General features: G+C 38.2%; 1 protein-coding gene across 4 annotated transcripts in view; it reads left to right on the top strand.

Annotated features, from left to right (window-relative positions):
* The window catches only part of PLA2R1 (phospholipase A2 receptor 1), a 117,788-nt gene that overhangs the window by 87,231 nt on the left and 14,295 nt on the right, over positions 1-16,262 (top strand). For 3 of the 4 annotated variants that reach the window (XR_005081831.2, XR_005081830.2, XM_037140426.2), the window contains exons 21-29: positions 3,231-3,348; positions 3,994-4,124; positions 4,481-4,628; positions 8,178-8,416; positions 9,927-10,095; positions 11,871-12,011; positions 12,522-12,638; positions 13,785-13,961; positions 16,184-16,216. Coding sequence is in view for 2 of the 4 variants with exons in the window: in XM_037140426.2 (XP_036996321.2) it covers positions 3,231-3,348; positions 3,994-4,124; positions 4,481-4,628; positions 8,178-8,416; positions 9,927-10,095; positions 11,871-12,011; positions 12,522-12,638; positions 13,785-13,961; positions 16,184-16,216 (1,273 nt within the window). In the remaining 2 variants the exon portion in view is untranslated. The remainder of the gene's footprint in view (positions 1-3,230; positions 3,349-3,993; positions 4,125-4,480; positions 4,629-8,177; positions 8,417-9,926; positions 10,096-11,870; positions 12,012-12,521; positions 12,639-13,784; positions 13,962-16,183; positions 16,217-16,262) is intronic. The other variant, XM_037140427.2, reaches the window with a different exon arrangement.

Raw genomic sequence — 16,262 nt, 5'->3', positions numbered from 1 at the left:
TTTATAGACCATTTCCTCCATGTTTGAAGGTGTAAAGGAGGCTTCACTAGGGATTACCCTGGGTACATACTTGTCACAGCAGGGCTGTGGGGGAAGAAATTCTAAGTGTGTGTGTGTGTGTGTGTGTGTGTGTGTGTATGTATTAGATGAACTTTTGTGCTTCTACTTACACACTTTTATACAAGGACCTGACTTAAGTGCTAATGGCTGTTTTGCACTAGCTAGTTTAGCATTAGCAAGTATCTTTTTTCACACACACATCTTAAAAAACACTCTTTTTTTTTAAAAAAAAGTATTCAGATTAGCAGCATTTTATTCATTCATTCAGCTATGTTGGATATTGGTAAGTCAATGGTGAGGAAAAATATACACAATCCCTTCTCTTTTGCAGCTTACAAATTCGAGGGGGAACAAACATTAGTGAATCAATCAGGAAAATATTGTATGATTTAAAATTGTGACCCAAATGATGAAGAAGCGTTACAAAGTTCTATAAAACGTATAACAGGAGGGCCTGACTGAGGTGGTGTGAGGGACAAGGAGCAGTTAAAGCAGGGGAACAGCATGTGCAATGGTGAGAGGGAATAGAACACAGTTAAGAAACTAAAGGAAGCATACAGACCTAGAGTATGAGGGTTGAGATGAAAGTAGGAGGCAGGGGTTAAAGCATCTTAGATTTTCTGGCTTTCATGCCCAGGGCCATAAGAAACCCTTGAAGGGTTTAAACTAAAGAGGGGCATGATCAGGACTGACTTTCGAGAAGAATCACTCAAGCTGCAGTGCCAATAAAAAGTGGAAGAGGGCAAGGTGAGAAAGGGAAGAGCAGTTAGGAAGCTACTGTGGTAGTCCAGGCAAGAAATTATTACTAGCTTGAGCTAAGATGATGGTGGCAGAGAATGGGGGCAGTAGGAATAGTGGGGGGCCCTGAGAAATGGGATTTCCAAACGGCAGGACCGCAGGGGTGACGGAGTGGGAGAGTGAGGATGACGCCCGGGAGTCAGGCCTGTGTGATTGCCGTGTGGACTGTGCCACTCTGTGTGGGTAAGAACCCCCGGGAAGGACCAAGTCTGGGGGTAGATCACAAATTCTAATTTCATATTTTAAGCTGGAAATGACTTTGAAAAGAAAGAAAAGAATTTTATATTCCAAACTTGTTTGGAATCCAGGAGAATATCCTCAATTCACAATCGTAATCAGAGATGCATTAAACTTGATCACATTTTGCAAATTAGTAAGTAAATAAACAGTTTAAAATTAAGGATGTTGTGCTTCATTTTGCTGCTTACTTTAATTATTAATGACACCATTTTGAACTGTGTTAGTAAATATGTTATATTTTTAGAAACAGTGAAGTCCTGTAACAGGAGGTTTCACTGTCACAGTCAAGCTGGTAAATTTTGGCCGAGGCAAATGTTGGGGACAGGGTTGGAAGAAGAGGGGAACCGTGTGTGTGTGTGTGTGTATTTTCTGGAGAGATTTATTGAGCTAACTGAACCAGTGAGGTTCATTGCTATTTATGAATGGTTCATTAGTGTGACTATCTGAACACGAGGTGAATTCACATTAAATGATAAGACTTCCTAATAATTAGTATGTGCCACTCTTTGGAATTTGTAATGAGAATGAAGAGGAAAAATAAAAGAAATAGATAAAAGAACAGTTGTTGTAAAATTGAAATCTTTCACAGCCAATTCTGTGTCTCTGTGAAGCAAACAAGGTAAAGGGAACCAGAATTGAAAATGTGCTTCCTCTCTCAGTTGGTAACTCAACTAGATCAGTGTTTCTGGCTTTTGTACTAAGAACAGTGGAAAATCACTGAAGGGTTTAAACTAAAGAGTGACATCATCAGAGCTGAGTTCTGAAAATGATTATCTATGCACTATTGACATTTGGGGATGGAAAATTCTTTGTTCTGGGGGACTGACCTGGGCATTACAGAATGTTTAGCAGCCTTCCTGGTCTCTACTCACTAGATGCCAATAGCAATCCCCCCACCACAAGATAATGATACCAATAATGTCTCTAGATATTATCAAAGTATCCCCTGAGGGGCAAAATAACCCCATTTGAGAACCACTGGACTACATCTAGAATATCTGATGTTATTTGACAGCCATTACAGAGTTTGTTGGGTTTATTTCATTCTATAAATATTTACTGGTGACCTTCTTTGCTGTGGTCAAAGAAGAACACTTAGTCTCTATGCTTTTTAAGGAAATTATGAAGGGGGGAAGAGACAGGGTACGAATTTCAAAATTAAGGAAGGATGTCATTTTAGAGGAGGATGGGCATGATCTCGAGATCTGACCTATTAATGACCAGCGTTACTTATGCTTATTGACGGGAGCATATTCTTACAAAGTATCCCTTCCATTAAGTCCCTCCTAACATCTCTGGAACTTTGCCTGAGCTGCTATAGCCTCCCCCTCTCCTCTCTTCCACTGACTCCATCTGGCCTTAGTAACATGTTTAAATCTAACTGGTAAATTTTGGGCTTTGGGTGCCTGTCCTGCCTAGTAGTTACTGTTCCATTTCTTTGTTCATAATGAGTAACTCCTGCTGTGCCACAGACAGGACTGTCTGATGAGTAACAATCGCTCTCACTGCCAAATCCCACAGCCATTTTTTGTGTTCCATTTGGCAATGCTGGCCACCCTCCCTTTGTGTCTTCTTCCTAGGTCTCCTTGATTCTGCCCTAGCTTCTCTTCCCGCTGGGCTCATGTTTTCTTTTCTGGCTCCTCCTCATGGGTTTGCTGACCACAAGGCTGATTCCAAGTTCTTAGAGAATTTAAACACCTGGTTTTGAGTTCCTAGTATTTCTCTCTCACGGCAACTGAAGAAGTGTATTTGCAATTGAAACTGAACTCAGCTGGTAGTAGCCCAATTTAGACTGAATCTGCCACTATAAACTGCAATCAGGCTGCCTCCTTTTTAGAAGGAATATTATTTTTCTTTGAACAGAAGACCTTGTTCTGACACCTCTCGTGACAAAGTGCATCTGTCCCTGCCTTGGTTCTTCTGTTCCTGCCTGACGCAGTGCAGGCTAGACACGTACTCACCCTGAAAGCTGTTCACTTCATTTTACTTTCCCCTTTGTAGCAGCTCAGAGAAAACCATGAGTCATTTCTGAGCAAGAGAAGTACAGAGTTTTCAAGGCTTATCCTCGGTGCTTTGGGAAATTTTTACTTCACTATAAAAATATGGAAGTAAACTTTTTTACTTGTTTATAGTGCTTTTTGGTGAAAATCCACAAAGACCCAAGTGGCTGGAAGAACTGGACGTCTGCTCGAGATTTTTGTGTTGAAGAAGGGGGAACACTGGCCTCCATTGAAAATGAGGTGGAACAAGGTATTCCATGTTCAGTCAGGCAAAATAACCATTTTTATTCAAGTATTAAGTATCCTTCCCAGAGTCTAACATTTCCAAATCAATATTCTCCTGAGTTTTCCGTAAGGCTCATATCATGACATCCATAAAAGTTAGTGCGCTGCGTTGCTTATAAACTGTTGACTTCTGGGGACTTTTGTCTGTTTCACCAGTAGTGGTGGAAAGAATAAGAACCTATTTGTGATCTATATTTCAAAATGGCTAAAATAATCTGAGGCAAAGTCTACTATAACTGCATGGCATATTTGTTTAGACCCTTTAGATTCACCTACACACTTTTATTAGGTATTTAGGCAATTATATACTTTAGTTTAAACATAGCAAATAAATCCTCTTTTGTTAGGAAAGGCATCGAATGAACACTGGAAATTGCTTTGTTAATGACATGATGAAATCCCAGGCTTAGTCAGCCAATTTCTGTCAATTCAAACTGAAACAAAAGTGAGAGAGACCGCATTACCTTAATAAGAGCAAAGTAATTCCGACAATTGATTTATAATTAAGTCTTGCTGTCATTTAAATAAAATAGTAGCTGTAAACAGAATTGGCTGATTAACCAAATGGTTTATGTAGTATTGGATTTTATGATGTGTTCTTATTTTTCAGCTTTCATTACAATGAATCTTTTTGGCCAGACCACTAATGTGTGGATAGGGTTACAAAATGATGATTATGAAAGATGGCTAAATGGAAAGCCTGTGGTTTATTCCAACTGGTCTCCATTTGAAACAATAAATGTAAGTTTGAAGATTTATTTTTTTTTAGAAATTGGCAAGAGATTCTATTCAAGATTTGTTTACTAATGTTTTTTATACCTTTTACACTTTATAGGCATACATTTTATTAGTTGGTTATTAATATTAATTTTAATAATACAGTTTTATATAATTTTCATGTGTTCCATAAATGTAATTACTTTATTCACAAGAATTATTTATGTTTTAGGTTATGAAGTGATTTGTGAACAGGTTTATTAAATGAAAACAGAAGAATAATAGTGTTTGGAGTTTAAAAAATTATGTCCATAATAAAAATATCAATGTTATAATAATATTATATGTAATATACTTTTTAAAAATGTATTCTTTTAAAGATCCGCAGTCATAACACCGCCAAAGTTCAAAAACACATTCCTCTCTGTGCTTTGCTGTCAAATAATCCTAATTTTCATTTTACTGGAAAATGGTATTTTGAAGACTGTGGAAAAGAAGGTTATGGATATGTTTGTGAGAAAATACAAGGTAAGAAATACTTTCGTTTCTTATTCCTTCCATTTCCGTGTCCCGCCCTTCTCTTTATGTTTGTTTTACATGCTGCGTAACTGGCAGTCCCATTGCTGACCGTGCCAGGCACCGATTCTTTGAGCTTTATACATGTAGTTGTTTAATTTCCACTGCCCCAGGGTTATGCTCTGTCATAATTGCTCTGGAATTATGTGTCTGTTCAGGCAATAAAAAGGCATTGCGAAATGCTGGAAAAGTTCTAAGGAAATAAACCAAGTCAATACTTATTCCTTTCTTGGAACCTTAAAAATCATCTCTGAGGCTAAATATGGCATGCAGCGTGTTTTCAGATCTGATGATGAGAACCCCTGATGACTTCTGGTGTGAAGTCCCAAAGCCATACTATTACAAGTAGCCAATGGGGTCGAGGAAGAGTGCGAATGCACCATAAGTGATCTTGAGTAATAAAACAACAATCACTCCTATCTCATGCTTTTACTGAGTGCTAGGCTTCCTTGTACCATGCCACCCTAGAAGGCTATAGTTTGTGTCTGGAGCTATGTAGAACTCTGGGCAACCTAGTGTATGTGCTTACTTGTAATATGAGTTATAGCTCTTCCTCTTGCATGCTGTGATACCTTTAATGATACTAGGTATCAACCTACCTTCAGAAAAACAGTTCAGAGGAGCCCTGTTTTTTAGTTCACAGGTATCACTTAATCACAATAGTGGTTGGGAACTGAAAGAAAATACCAGGTCAGTTACATCAGGAGTATTATGAGAAAAGCAGAGTTTTGTAGGGAAAGAAATATATCAATATACTATGTCCTTGCAAACGTATGTACCTGGCGCTGTGCCTTGGATTTATAAGCATTATGCCATAAAATCCTCATGACAAATCTAAACAGAAGGTAAAAGTCTTTCCATTGTATAAATGAGGAACTTGAAGATTAGAAAAAATAAGTAACACACTCATGGTCTCTCAGTTCAAGGTCTATCCCACAACTTTGATGTTGATCTCTTCTTGGAATGTACTCCCGACCACTTTCTTTCTTTGATGTTTTTGGGACTAACGAAGTATATGTTGTTTTGGAAGCAGCACAGAATAGTGGGCACTGGAATTGATACCACTCCTGGCTTCCTACCGCACCTCTGTACATAAACTGTCAGTCGGTTTCTCCTCTGAACATTGATTTCTGCATCTATAAAATGAAATATCTCATAGGCTTTCTGTATGTACAGCGCTTAGCAAGTTTCCAGTGCATGTTTAACAAAGGATAATTCTTTTTATTGTTAGTTTCAAGCCATATTATTTAACTATGCAAATTCCTATAGTAAGCTACAATGATTACACAAATTTTGCTCCTCCTCTTTATGTGCCATATAAACTCATTTATATTTGACTTATAGCCTAAAGTCTCTAATCTGTGTTAGAAAATAAAATGTCTGAACAAAAAGAGACAAGGGTGAAATCGATACCCCCAATTTGGAACTTGGTTTCCAGTGGATCTTTCTTTTTCACAGAAATAAGTGACAAAATCATGTTGCTCAAAGTCTCTTATTTTTTGAAAGTTAATTAGATCAACTACATAAGGAGAAATCCAGAAATGTGAAAATACAGATATATAATTTAATGGGGAAAACCAGTTAAATTGGTATTTGGGTCACATATACAAAGAATTTTAGTTACTTTAATTTTACTAATTGTTAACACTTTTAAATAGCTACTTGGTATTATATCAGCTTTATGTAAATAACCTAACACTTTTTAGGTAGGTTGGCAAAAGTGATCAAAGTGTGGTCCATCACAATTTACTTGGTAAATGAAGAATTTCACTTTGGTTTTGCAATATGTGCAACATGTATTGAGGTAACATTTTCAGATAAAAGTCAAATTCCCAGCTTATCATTATTTGGGAGAGTGTGACAAAAAGAAAAAGATGGGAGCAAGAAGCAACATTTATTGAGGACCTACTATATCCCAGGTACTATAGTAAGTGCCCTCTGTAAATATCTCATTGAATTCTACCTACATCCCTATATGGAAAGCTTTACTAATCTTTCTTTTTTAATTTTATATACTTATTTGTTTGAGTGAGAGAGAAATATCATTTTGTTGTTTCACTTATCTGTGCCATCATTGGTTGATTCTTATACATGCCCTGACCCAGAAGGGAACCGCAACCTTGGTATCAAGACAACACTCCAACCGACTGAGCGATGTGGCCAGGGCAGGCCTTACTAATCTTAGAGACCATAAATGTGAGGTTTGGAAGGATTAACTAATTCCCAAGGTTTCTTAGCCATTCAACATCAGGACTAGAATTGAGCCACAGGTCTTCTGAGTATCCACATTTCACTGTGCTCCTTTTCAAGCCGAAGTGTAATAAACTAAGTATATAGAAATAAATCCCAGCCACTTTGATCAAACACTTAAGAAACACTTACTTTATGATCTCACCTTTAACAGGAACCTAATCAACAAAACAAATAAGCAAAATATAACCAAAGATACTGAAATTGGGAACAGGCTGACAGTGACCAGAAGGGAGAAGGGAGGGAATTTCAGGGGGAAAGGAGAAGGGTTTGCAGGAACTAGTGTAAAGGACACGTGGACAATAACAAGGGGGTTGTGTGGAAATGGGAAGGAGGCGGGAAGGGCTGGGGCGGGGCTGGGATGGGGGTAAAAGGCAGAAAACTGTACTTGAACAAAAATTAAAATAAAAATAAATACACACACAAAAAAGAAACACCTTGTTTTCGTATTTTAAGTTTTCAAAATCTAGCCTATCCAAGTACATAATATAATACAGAACAAACAGACAAGGGCACATGTTAGAGAGGAAACATCTGTATGTAAAATACAGATTTGCTTTTTATATGATCACAACTGCTCGGGAATAAGAAAGTACCAATGATCACATGTGGGAAAACTTTGTGTTTTAATTTATAAATCTCAGTTCTGACCTATGACTTTAACAGTAACTATTTTTAAGAACAGTGTATTTCTATTCATTACTTTTTAGGCTTTTTTATAGAATGTATATATGTAAATATTAAATATGATAGTAACTATCATACAGTCTCAAAAGTTTAATGAAGTGTTACATTTGGGAATACACAGTTGTAAATTATGTTCTCAGTGCAGTAAGTGTGTGACATGTGTCGACATGCTCTCAGTGAGTGCTGAGTTCTGCCGGAGCCGCATGCGTTGGGCAGAGTGGAGGCAGCAGGAGAAACCCACCTAAGGAGACCCCATGAATTCCACCAAAGAGGCGTGGTTTGACAAAGGATGGCCAAAATGGAAAACCTTGTAGAAATGGTTAATATACACTTATGTTTGTACTTTAAAAAGAAACTCATTCACAAAATTTCCTACATGTTTTTATTCTTTAGCATCACCTATGCTTTCAGGAAGTGTCATCATTTCGAAGTAGTCAATTGTGGGAAGAAAAACGCTAATGTTAGCGACAGCATGGATCACTGTGACCGGTTTCCATGCTAAGCTTTGTCTCACCCTCTCACATCCAGATGGTATAAATGATTTTTGTTGTGTTCTTGTTCTAGATACTTCTGGACGTGGTGTAAATACATCTGACATGTATGCAATCGCCAATACCCTACAGTATGGAAACAGAACTTACAAAATAATTAGTGCAAACATGACTTGGTATACAGCACTGAAAACCTGTCTGATGCACGGAGCAGAACTGGTCAGCATTGCAGATCTGTATCACCAGTCCTTCCTCACCGTCATCCTCAACCAGCTGGGACGTGCCCACTGGATCGGACTGTTCACTGCAGATGTAGGTGCCCTAAAATCCCTTGGACAATCCTTGCCTGCTTGAGTTTCATTTACTTCCTCAGTAATATAGCCACTGAAATTACCACAGAAAAAATCTCCTAGTAAATGTAGCATTAAGTCATTGGTTTATACAATAGATACTGACCAACTTTATGAGAAGCCTATGACCACAAAATAAAGGTGTATACCTTTTAAGAGCAAATATCCACTTCTTTAATTTCTGGAAAATAATGCCCTTCAAAGGTTCTATGAAAATTTCTGAGAAATTTTGGAATACTTCCTCATACACTGGAACACATGCTAAACCCCAGCACCTGCATGTGGGCAATTTGTTGCATTGAAGAAATCCCCCCAAAAGGGAAGCCAATTCTTCTTGCCTAGAAATTTGGTCATTAACTCCATCTCCCCTGATATTTAACAGATAGGTTATTTTTCTCCTCCAAGGATATGGTTTGGAGAGCCAGATATTTTGATTTAGTTTTCTTTTCTCTTTAATAAACATATTACACACTCAAAGTGGTGAGAGCTAGCTATTCTATCCTGACCTCTGGTGCTGGTCCCCAGTGTCAGCCACTGTAAACATCTCCAGTGTGTCATGTAGAAATTCTCTCTATGGACATGTATGTAGATGGAATGGATAAGTATTGTTTTCTAAATACAGATGAGAACTTAGTATATATGTTCTCTTTAAACTTGCTTTTTAAAAATTTAATGTACTTTGTACAGCTTTCAATGTCAGCACCTAAAAATTGAACACATAAGGATACACCACAATTTATTGAACAATTCTAGGAATAGTCATTTGGGTCCTTCCCAATTTTCACAATTACAAACAATGCACAACAAATATCCTTGTGCAAATAGGATGAGTTCCCCTTAAATTTTCATAAGGAGTGCCATTGCCCTCAAAAAGTTAGCACTGATTTACACGCCAGCAATAGTATTTGATAACACCTGGTTTTTTCACATCCTTGCCAACAATGAGTAAGTCAAAATTTTAATCCTTGCCAGTGGGAACGGTGAAAAGATGGTATTTCATGGTGATTTATTGTGTTTTGGTATTATGGAACATTTTAACTTACATAGTCTATTTTTGTTGTATAGCCACTGGATTTTCTATCAGACTTGGAAAGATTTTCCCCATGCTAAGAGTATAAAAATTTTAGCAGAGTTTTCTTTAGCACTTTTCTACATTCAATTTTATGTTTGAATCTTTGATCTAAAAGTATTTTGGTATAAAGAACAAGGTATTGATCCAACTTCACTCTGATTGCTTGCTGGCAAATTATGGTGGCAGGGAGCCGAGGATTCCCCAAAACTAAAAAAGATATCTCTTGCGGCAGATACTCCTTTTTGTCAGGCTGTGTTCACAAGCTGTCCCAGACCCCCTGAAACAGGAGTCTAAGGAGTGGAAATACAAATCTATGTGTAAGTGAGAGATGCTCAGATAGCATTGAGTGATGCCACCAGTGGTCTTGGCAAGGAAGTGATGGCTCAATTTCCCTCCACAGAATGGTCTCAATTTCGACTGGTCAGATGGCACCAAATCTTCCTTCACCTTTTGGAAAGATGATGAGTCATCCGTGCAGGGTGACTGTGTTTTTGCTGACACCAATGGGCGCTGGAGTAGCACAGCCTGTGAGTCATTTCTGCAAGGAGCCATTTGTCATGTACCTACTGGTAGGTTCAATCATATTCAACTCCAAAATATGCACCATGGGCCTGCCGTATGTGAGGCACTGTGCTAAGCAGGAGCAATGAGGAAGACTAGTAAGAAGTATCTGCCCTCAAGAAGCATCTGGTCTGGTAGGCAATATACAGACAAATAACTATTACACTAGGCAGGGCTACCAAACAATATGAGAGGTAGCAAGTGTTGTGGGGGTCAGTGAGAAAAAAAAACACATCATATCAACTTGAAGCAATATGTAGAAAGACTTCTTGAAGGACTTGACTGTGGAGATTGTTCTTGAAATATATAAATAGGGTAATAAAGGGACATGGAGAAGCATTCTGAGCAGAAAAGGTTGGGCAAAGACATGAAAGGAAGGAAGGACAGGACATGGGTAGGCAAAGTTGGTGTTGAGATTTTCCTGCATCCCATGTTATTGTTAAAACAGAGGTAGAAAATCAGGCTAGAAACGTGGGTGTATGGACGACCTTGAATGCTAGACTGGGGCCTATGTTTAAGTCAAGGATGAATAGGATTCTAGAATCATCATAATAATAATGGTAATAATACTTATATCTATATCACATATGTATTTAAATGTTAAAATGATAGTAACATCTCATTACACTTAAAGTTCACCTGTTAGGCCAGGTAAACTTTATTTTAAAGATGAGATAAATTCAGAGCATTAAATAGCTCCTTGAAGATCTCACAGTTGTCCATCAACAGCCCCAGGAGTAGAAGCCTGTTTTCCTCACTCTCTGATGTGGCAGTTATTCTGCCCCACCAGGTCCTGTTCCCATGATGCTGTGGGGTACGTAGAGCTTCTTCACACTGGTTGGTTCCTTTTTGCATCTCTCATTTAGTAAAAGCTCATTTATTTCTTACATTCTGGATATTCCAAGTCAAATGCCATGCACATTAGGTAACTTCAGATCAAAATGATTCAGGATGAAAATGTAAATGATGGCTATATATATTAGAAAAGCCAATTCTCCTTCTAAAACACAATAAAAGTTAGCCTTCCCTTTCAACAACACTGCATATATGTTGCATGCTTAAAAAGCATGAGGCATTAGCTTATTTAAACTTCTCAAGTTGTAAGAAAAATGTCGTTAGCTCTCTTTTGTAAATAAAGCACCAAACTGTGGGGAGAGAGGTATCACGCCCACAGCCACACACCCCGGACCTCAGTGTGGATGTGTCTGACTCTCACGCATGCCCCCTGAAGCAAAGTCCACCCCAGGTCCCCTGTGTTGTGTTATGTGATGCTATGTTTGTTATGTTACATTATCCTATGCTATGCTATGTTATGGGATGTGTTATTGAAGGCATTATTTTCTCTAATAGGTTGATTTGAAGGTAAGAGTTTGCTAAAACTGTAATGTTCAGCACTGCATGTAACACGTTTTGTACATTTGTAACTGCCTTTGGCCAGCTTCATTCAGCTGCCAGTATTTGTATGAATCACATACCTCAATATGATACTAAATGTAAACATGAAAGTCAGCCACCGTCACCAGGGCAGCACCCAAACTGAGCCTATGAAGATATGCATTAGTATGCCCTGTTATGTGGGCATAAAGATTATTTCTTCCAGAAACGCTATAAACCAGTCCTAGTTTTATAATCATTTATATCCAATGTAATACCCATTGTTCAAAGTATTATCATGAAAAATCTCATTACATATGTTTGTCTTGGTCTTTCATATAATGTAATGCAATATTTATCTCACATGAGATAAACACCACATGAAACCATAACCGATTTTTGTTTGTAGAAACAAGACCATTTGGACACCCGGAGTTGTGCTCAGAAACATCTATTCCCTGGATAAAATTCAAAAGTAATTGTTACAGTTTTTCTACAGTCCTAGACAGTATGAGTTTTGAAGCTGCTCATGAATTTTGCAAAAAGGAAGGTAATTCTATTGTGAAGATAAAATGCTTTCAGTGTGCTCCTTGATAATTTAGTAAACAATGTAATTTTTGTCTGATTATGTAGTGATTTTAGCAGCAACAAAAATTTGAAAAAAAATACAATTGAATTTGCTTATTTGTGGGATGGCTAACATATGAAACTCAGTGTCCAGTATAAAACTTTAAAATCTAAAGGGATGTCTCAGAATTCTGCACTTCCCCCCACAAAATGTTCCTTTTGAATGCATATGAATTATAAATTTTTAATGTTTCCTAAAATTAATATTCTATGCTTTCCCTTCTGAAGTACTTATATCTCTTCTATCTCTTCATTATATCAATAAATGTGGTTTTGCTTTAACACTTTTAACCAAAAATTACTTATATACAATGGAAATTTTCATTTTTCAAAGCCTGAGCTTTATACATTATGGATGGTATGAGACATCTTTAAAGTTTTATTGACATGTGAACACAAATACTTCTTCATTTTCTGTTTGTCTCTTTTATAGGATCTAATCTTTTAACAATCAAGGACGAGGCTGAGAATTCATTTCTCCTAGAAGAGCTTGTCGTGTTTGCTTCTTCTGCGCAGACGGTTTGGTTGAATGCTCGGTTTGACGGTGACGGTAAGTGCTCTGCGTGGAGAAGCGGAGAAGGCAGAAATAAGCACACAGTGGTCAAGGCTGATGGAAGCAGCCTCTACAAACCAGAAAACTCTCAGCTGCTGTGAACAAATGGCATGAGTCTTAAAGCCATTTCTTCCAAACACAACATTGCTAATCCTCTATGCCCACTTTTCCTGTGAATAATCCCAGAATACCCCAAATAAAAACAAACAAGTTTATCTACATTAAGATGCCGGACTGGAACTTCATGTTCACAGACTGGGTCATAGACACCAAAACCATAGTCACTCAAAAATACCCCAGGTTCCTGAATGTTTAAAAAGTACAATGGTGTTAAGGAAACGGCTCAGTGAGAAATTATGCAATTAGAGTTATTTGTTTCTCATAAAAACCAGAGATAGTATTCAAATGAGAACACGGTATTCTTTCTTTATTTAAATGATGGTTATTGAAAGTACTGATAAGGAAAAATATTTGAACTGGTATGGACAGCTCGTTACAGTGTGGTGCCAAAGCAGAGGGTGTGTCTGCCCTGCCAAGGAGGCTATTTTAATCACTGACGCTGTTTAGAATTTCTAGCACATGGTGATAACAAAAAGCTGACTGAATTTTAGTTGGTGTTAGTGTTGGTTTTAAATCCTTTTCAGACACTAGACCTCGATATGGCCTACACGTGGATGGACTCTCCCGTGGCCCCACCCATTGGTACACCCCTGGCTTGCTGTTTACAGAAACTCACTGAAATTCTTTCAGAAAGTGAGCCATCTTGTAATGAAATGAATGTTAGGACTTCAAAGGTTTCTTCTCTATGTTGATTAGTTTAGTTCATTAAATAATTTCTTTACATTACTTATACTGATAAGAACTACTGCAAAATCCAAAGCTACATTAGGAAACAGTAGGATGTTTCCTAAGAACTAAATTTAGAAGTAAATTAGAACTAAATGAAAATAGAGAGTTCCTCACAAGGCAGCGTCACTCATACCTACCTTTGGGTGTTCAGTTCATAACCGCAGTTACTGAGTTAAAAGCATCAGATAAGGAGTGAGTCTCATTAAATGTAGGGGCTGCTTTTTATGGTGTATTCCAGTCTTAGTAGGTTTGACAATCATGCACGTAATTTATAAGTTGGCCATCTCCCCACAGATAAAACCACGAAGTGGTTTGATGGGACGCCCACAGACCAATCAAACTGGGGCATTCGGAAGCCTGAGATGGACCCCACCAAATCCCATCTGTGCGTTGCCCTGAGGACCCCCACAGGAGTGTGGCAGTTATCTCCATGTCAAGAAAAAAAAGGATTTATATGCAAAATGGAGGCAGGTGGGTGAAGTCTGAGGGTGATTCTTCATTTCGATTCCGCCCTGACTAATGCTGACCCACCTCTTTAGTACTTAAAGCATTTAAAATCCAAGAATTCAGGCAGTGTTCAGATAGATTCTAATATTATCCTCTTGTTCTATATCAGTTAAGTCATAGAACATTTCAAGTCAAAGGCTATGACTTTCTTGTGCCACCCCAGCTATTAATCTCAGAAGCAGAAAAGCAGTTTCCTTCAAGTGAGTAGAGCTAGAAATCTAAACCAACAGCCCTCATTCTGACCACTGCTACTCAGAACTGTAAGGCTTGTCTTAAAGAAATACAACCTGGGCTTTAGTTGTCCTTGTGGAAACACACATGTGACCCTCTGCTGCAAGCTCTAATATATTGTAAAAGACATATTTTAAATTTATCTTAAGCATACTTAGTTTTTGGTGGTAAAAGAATAATTTTAGAAATCTAGTCAGATTTCTAGTCAGAAAATTCTAGTCTGCTGCAAACAATAGCAGGGACTTCTTAGCTAGGGCATTAATAAGGAACATCAACAGTGGGAAAGTAGTTATAATAATCACAACAGTTTCTAGGTGCCGGTGTTATACAGATGGCTGGAGAAGACTTCACAGATTTGAGGCCCAGGAATCCTGAAAGAAAAGAAGAGAGGGAGGGAGGCATATTGGACAAATGATTGAAGGTAGAGATTGAGAATGAGCTGAGATTGGAGGGAAGACTCATGTTAGGTGGTGATGGGAATTATATTGAACAGTAATGTAGGATCCAGGAAGAGCTGGACTTTGTGTGAAGGAGACAGGGACCCACTAGTTGCTCTGTGGACACCTGCAGGGGCGTCACATTCACCCAAATGTAAAGAGAGGCACTTATAATTTGAGCAGTGGAACTGGGAACAAAAAGGGAGAGCAGAAAGGGGAAAAGAGAACCACCAGGCTTTGGAGACGATTGCAGAAGACTGGTAATGAAGAAGAAAAAAACTGGTAGGTGTGGGCACTAATGTTTGAAAACCAAACAGTGACATTATCAACTCTGTGTGATAAATAACACATCCAAGTGACCCGCAGCATTTAAGTACTAAGAACAAATCAGAAACACCTCATGTTTGTACAGGAATTCGAAGCTTCCTGGGATACACAGCATATCTCTTTCATCCTTCACAACAACTTAAGGGGCAGAGGAGCAGACAGAATATTTGCATTTTACAGATGAGAAAAGTGCTGTCCAAACTGAGGCTGCATCGGGGATTACAGTCCCGGTTTTCTGACTCACGGGATCCTTCTATATCTTGTCACTGCCTCCATTCTGAAATACTGTTTCTTCTAACACTTTCCTGAAGTATCTTCACACTCACACACATACACACACAAAACGTTTCCATTGTATTATGCAAAATTATACAATATTATTTTTAAATTGCACAGACAAGGCCTTTTTAAGCACAGCATTTTGCTGTTGGTAACGATGATGTTTCCTGCAAGTCTGTAAGCATGAACGGGCATCAGCTGTGCACCAAGGCACTTCCTCCACTCACAAATCCTTCACTAGTCTTTTTCTGGGTCACTCTCTACATCTTTATCTAGATCTCCAAAATAGCAGAGTTCGAATTTTGAGAGTCTACTCGCAATACATTTTTACAGTAGAAAATCCTTTAACTTTTTGGACGGAGGAGCTATTGTTCATTTCTCAAGGTTCTTGAAAGCCCAAGTATGACAAGATGTTGATGTTTAAGTCCCTGCACGAAGGCGGGAAGTGTATCACTGCCAGATAAACCCCATGGTAGATCCCACCAAAACTGAGTTTCCTGCAGGTGGGGTGTATGCTTTATTCACATTGCTACTGCAGCATAGTGCTTAGACTAGATGGGAATTCTTTGGCTTAAAAAAAGAAAAAAGGCAATGTGTGTGTTTGTAAGCAGTAGTAATGATTACAGTAAACCAGGGGTCAGTGAACTTTTGCTGCAAGGGGCCAGATATAAATATCTGAGACTCTGGGGCCCTGTGGTCTCTGCCATGCGGCCATTGTAGCATGAAGGCGGCTGTACACAAGGCATAAATGGAAGAATGTGGCCGAGTTCCAGTAAAACATTATTTATAAAGACAGAAGCACACATTTAACCCATGGGCCATGGTTTGCCAAGCCTTGCTATAAGTAATGACATAATTTTGCTGAATGAAAAGAAAAACTTCATCTCACTTTTTTTTTGTACTTGATTTTAGGTATTCACATAGTAAAGGAACATCTAGAAAAAGGTATGTTTGGAACAGTAGAGAACATTTTGATTTTTCTTAGAAATAA

Source organism: Artibeus jamaicensis, unplaced genomic scaffold (assembly GCF_021234435.1).
Source record: "Artibeus jamaicensis isolate MK-2021 breed Jamaican fruit bat unplaced genomic scaffold, CSHL_Jam_final contig_936, whole genome shotgun sequence".
Taxonomy (NCBI): domain Eukaryota; kingdom Metazoa; phylum Chordata; class Mammalia; order Chiroptera; family Phyllostomidae; genus Artibeus; species Artibeus jamaicensis.
Note: the sequence above shows the minus strand (reverse complement) of the source record. Positions and strands in the feature narration are given on the sequence as shown.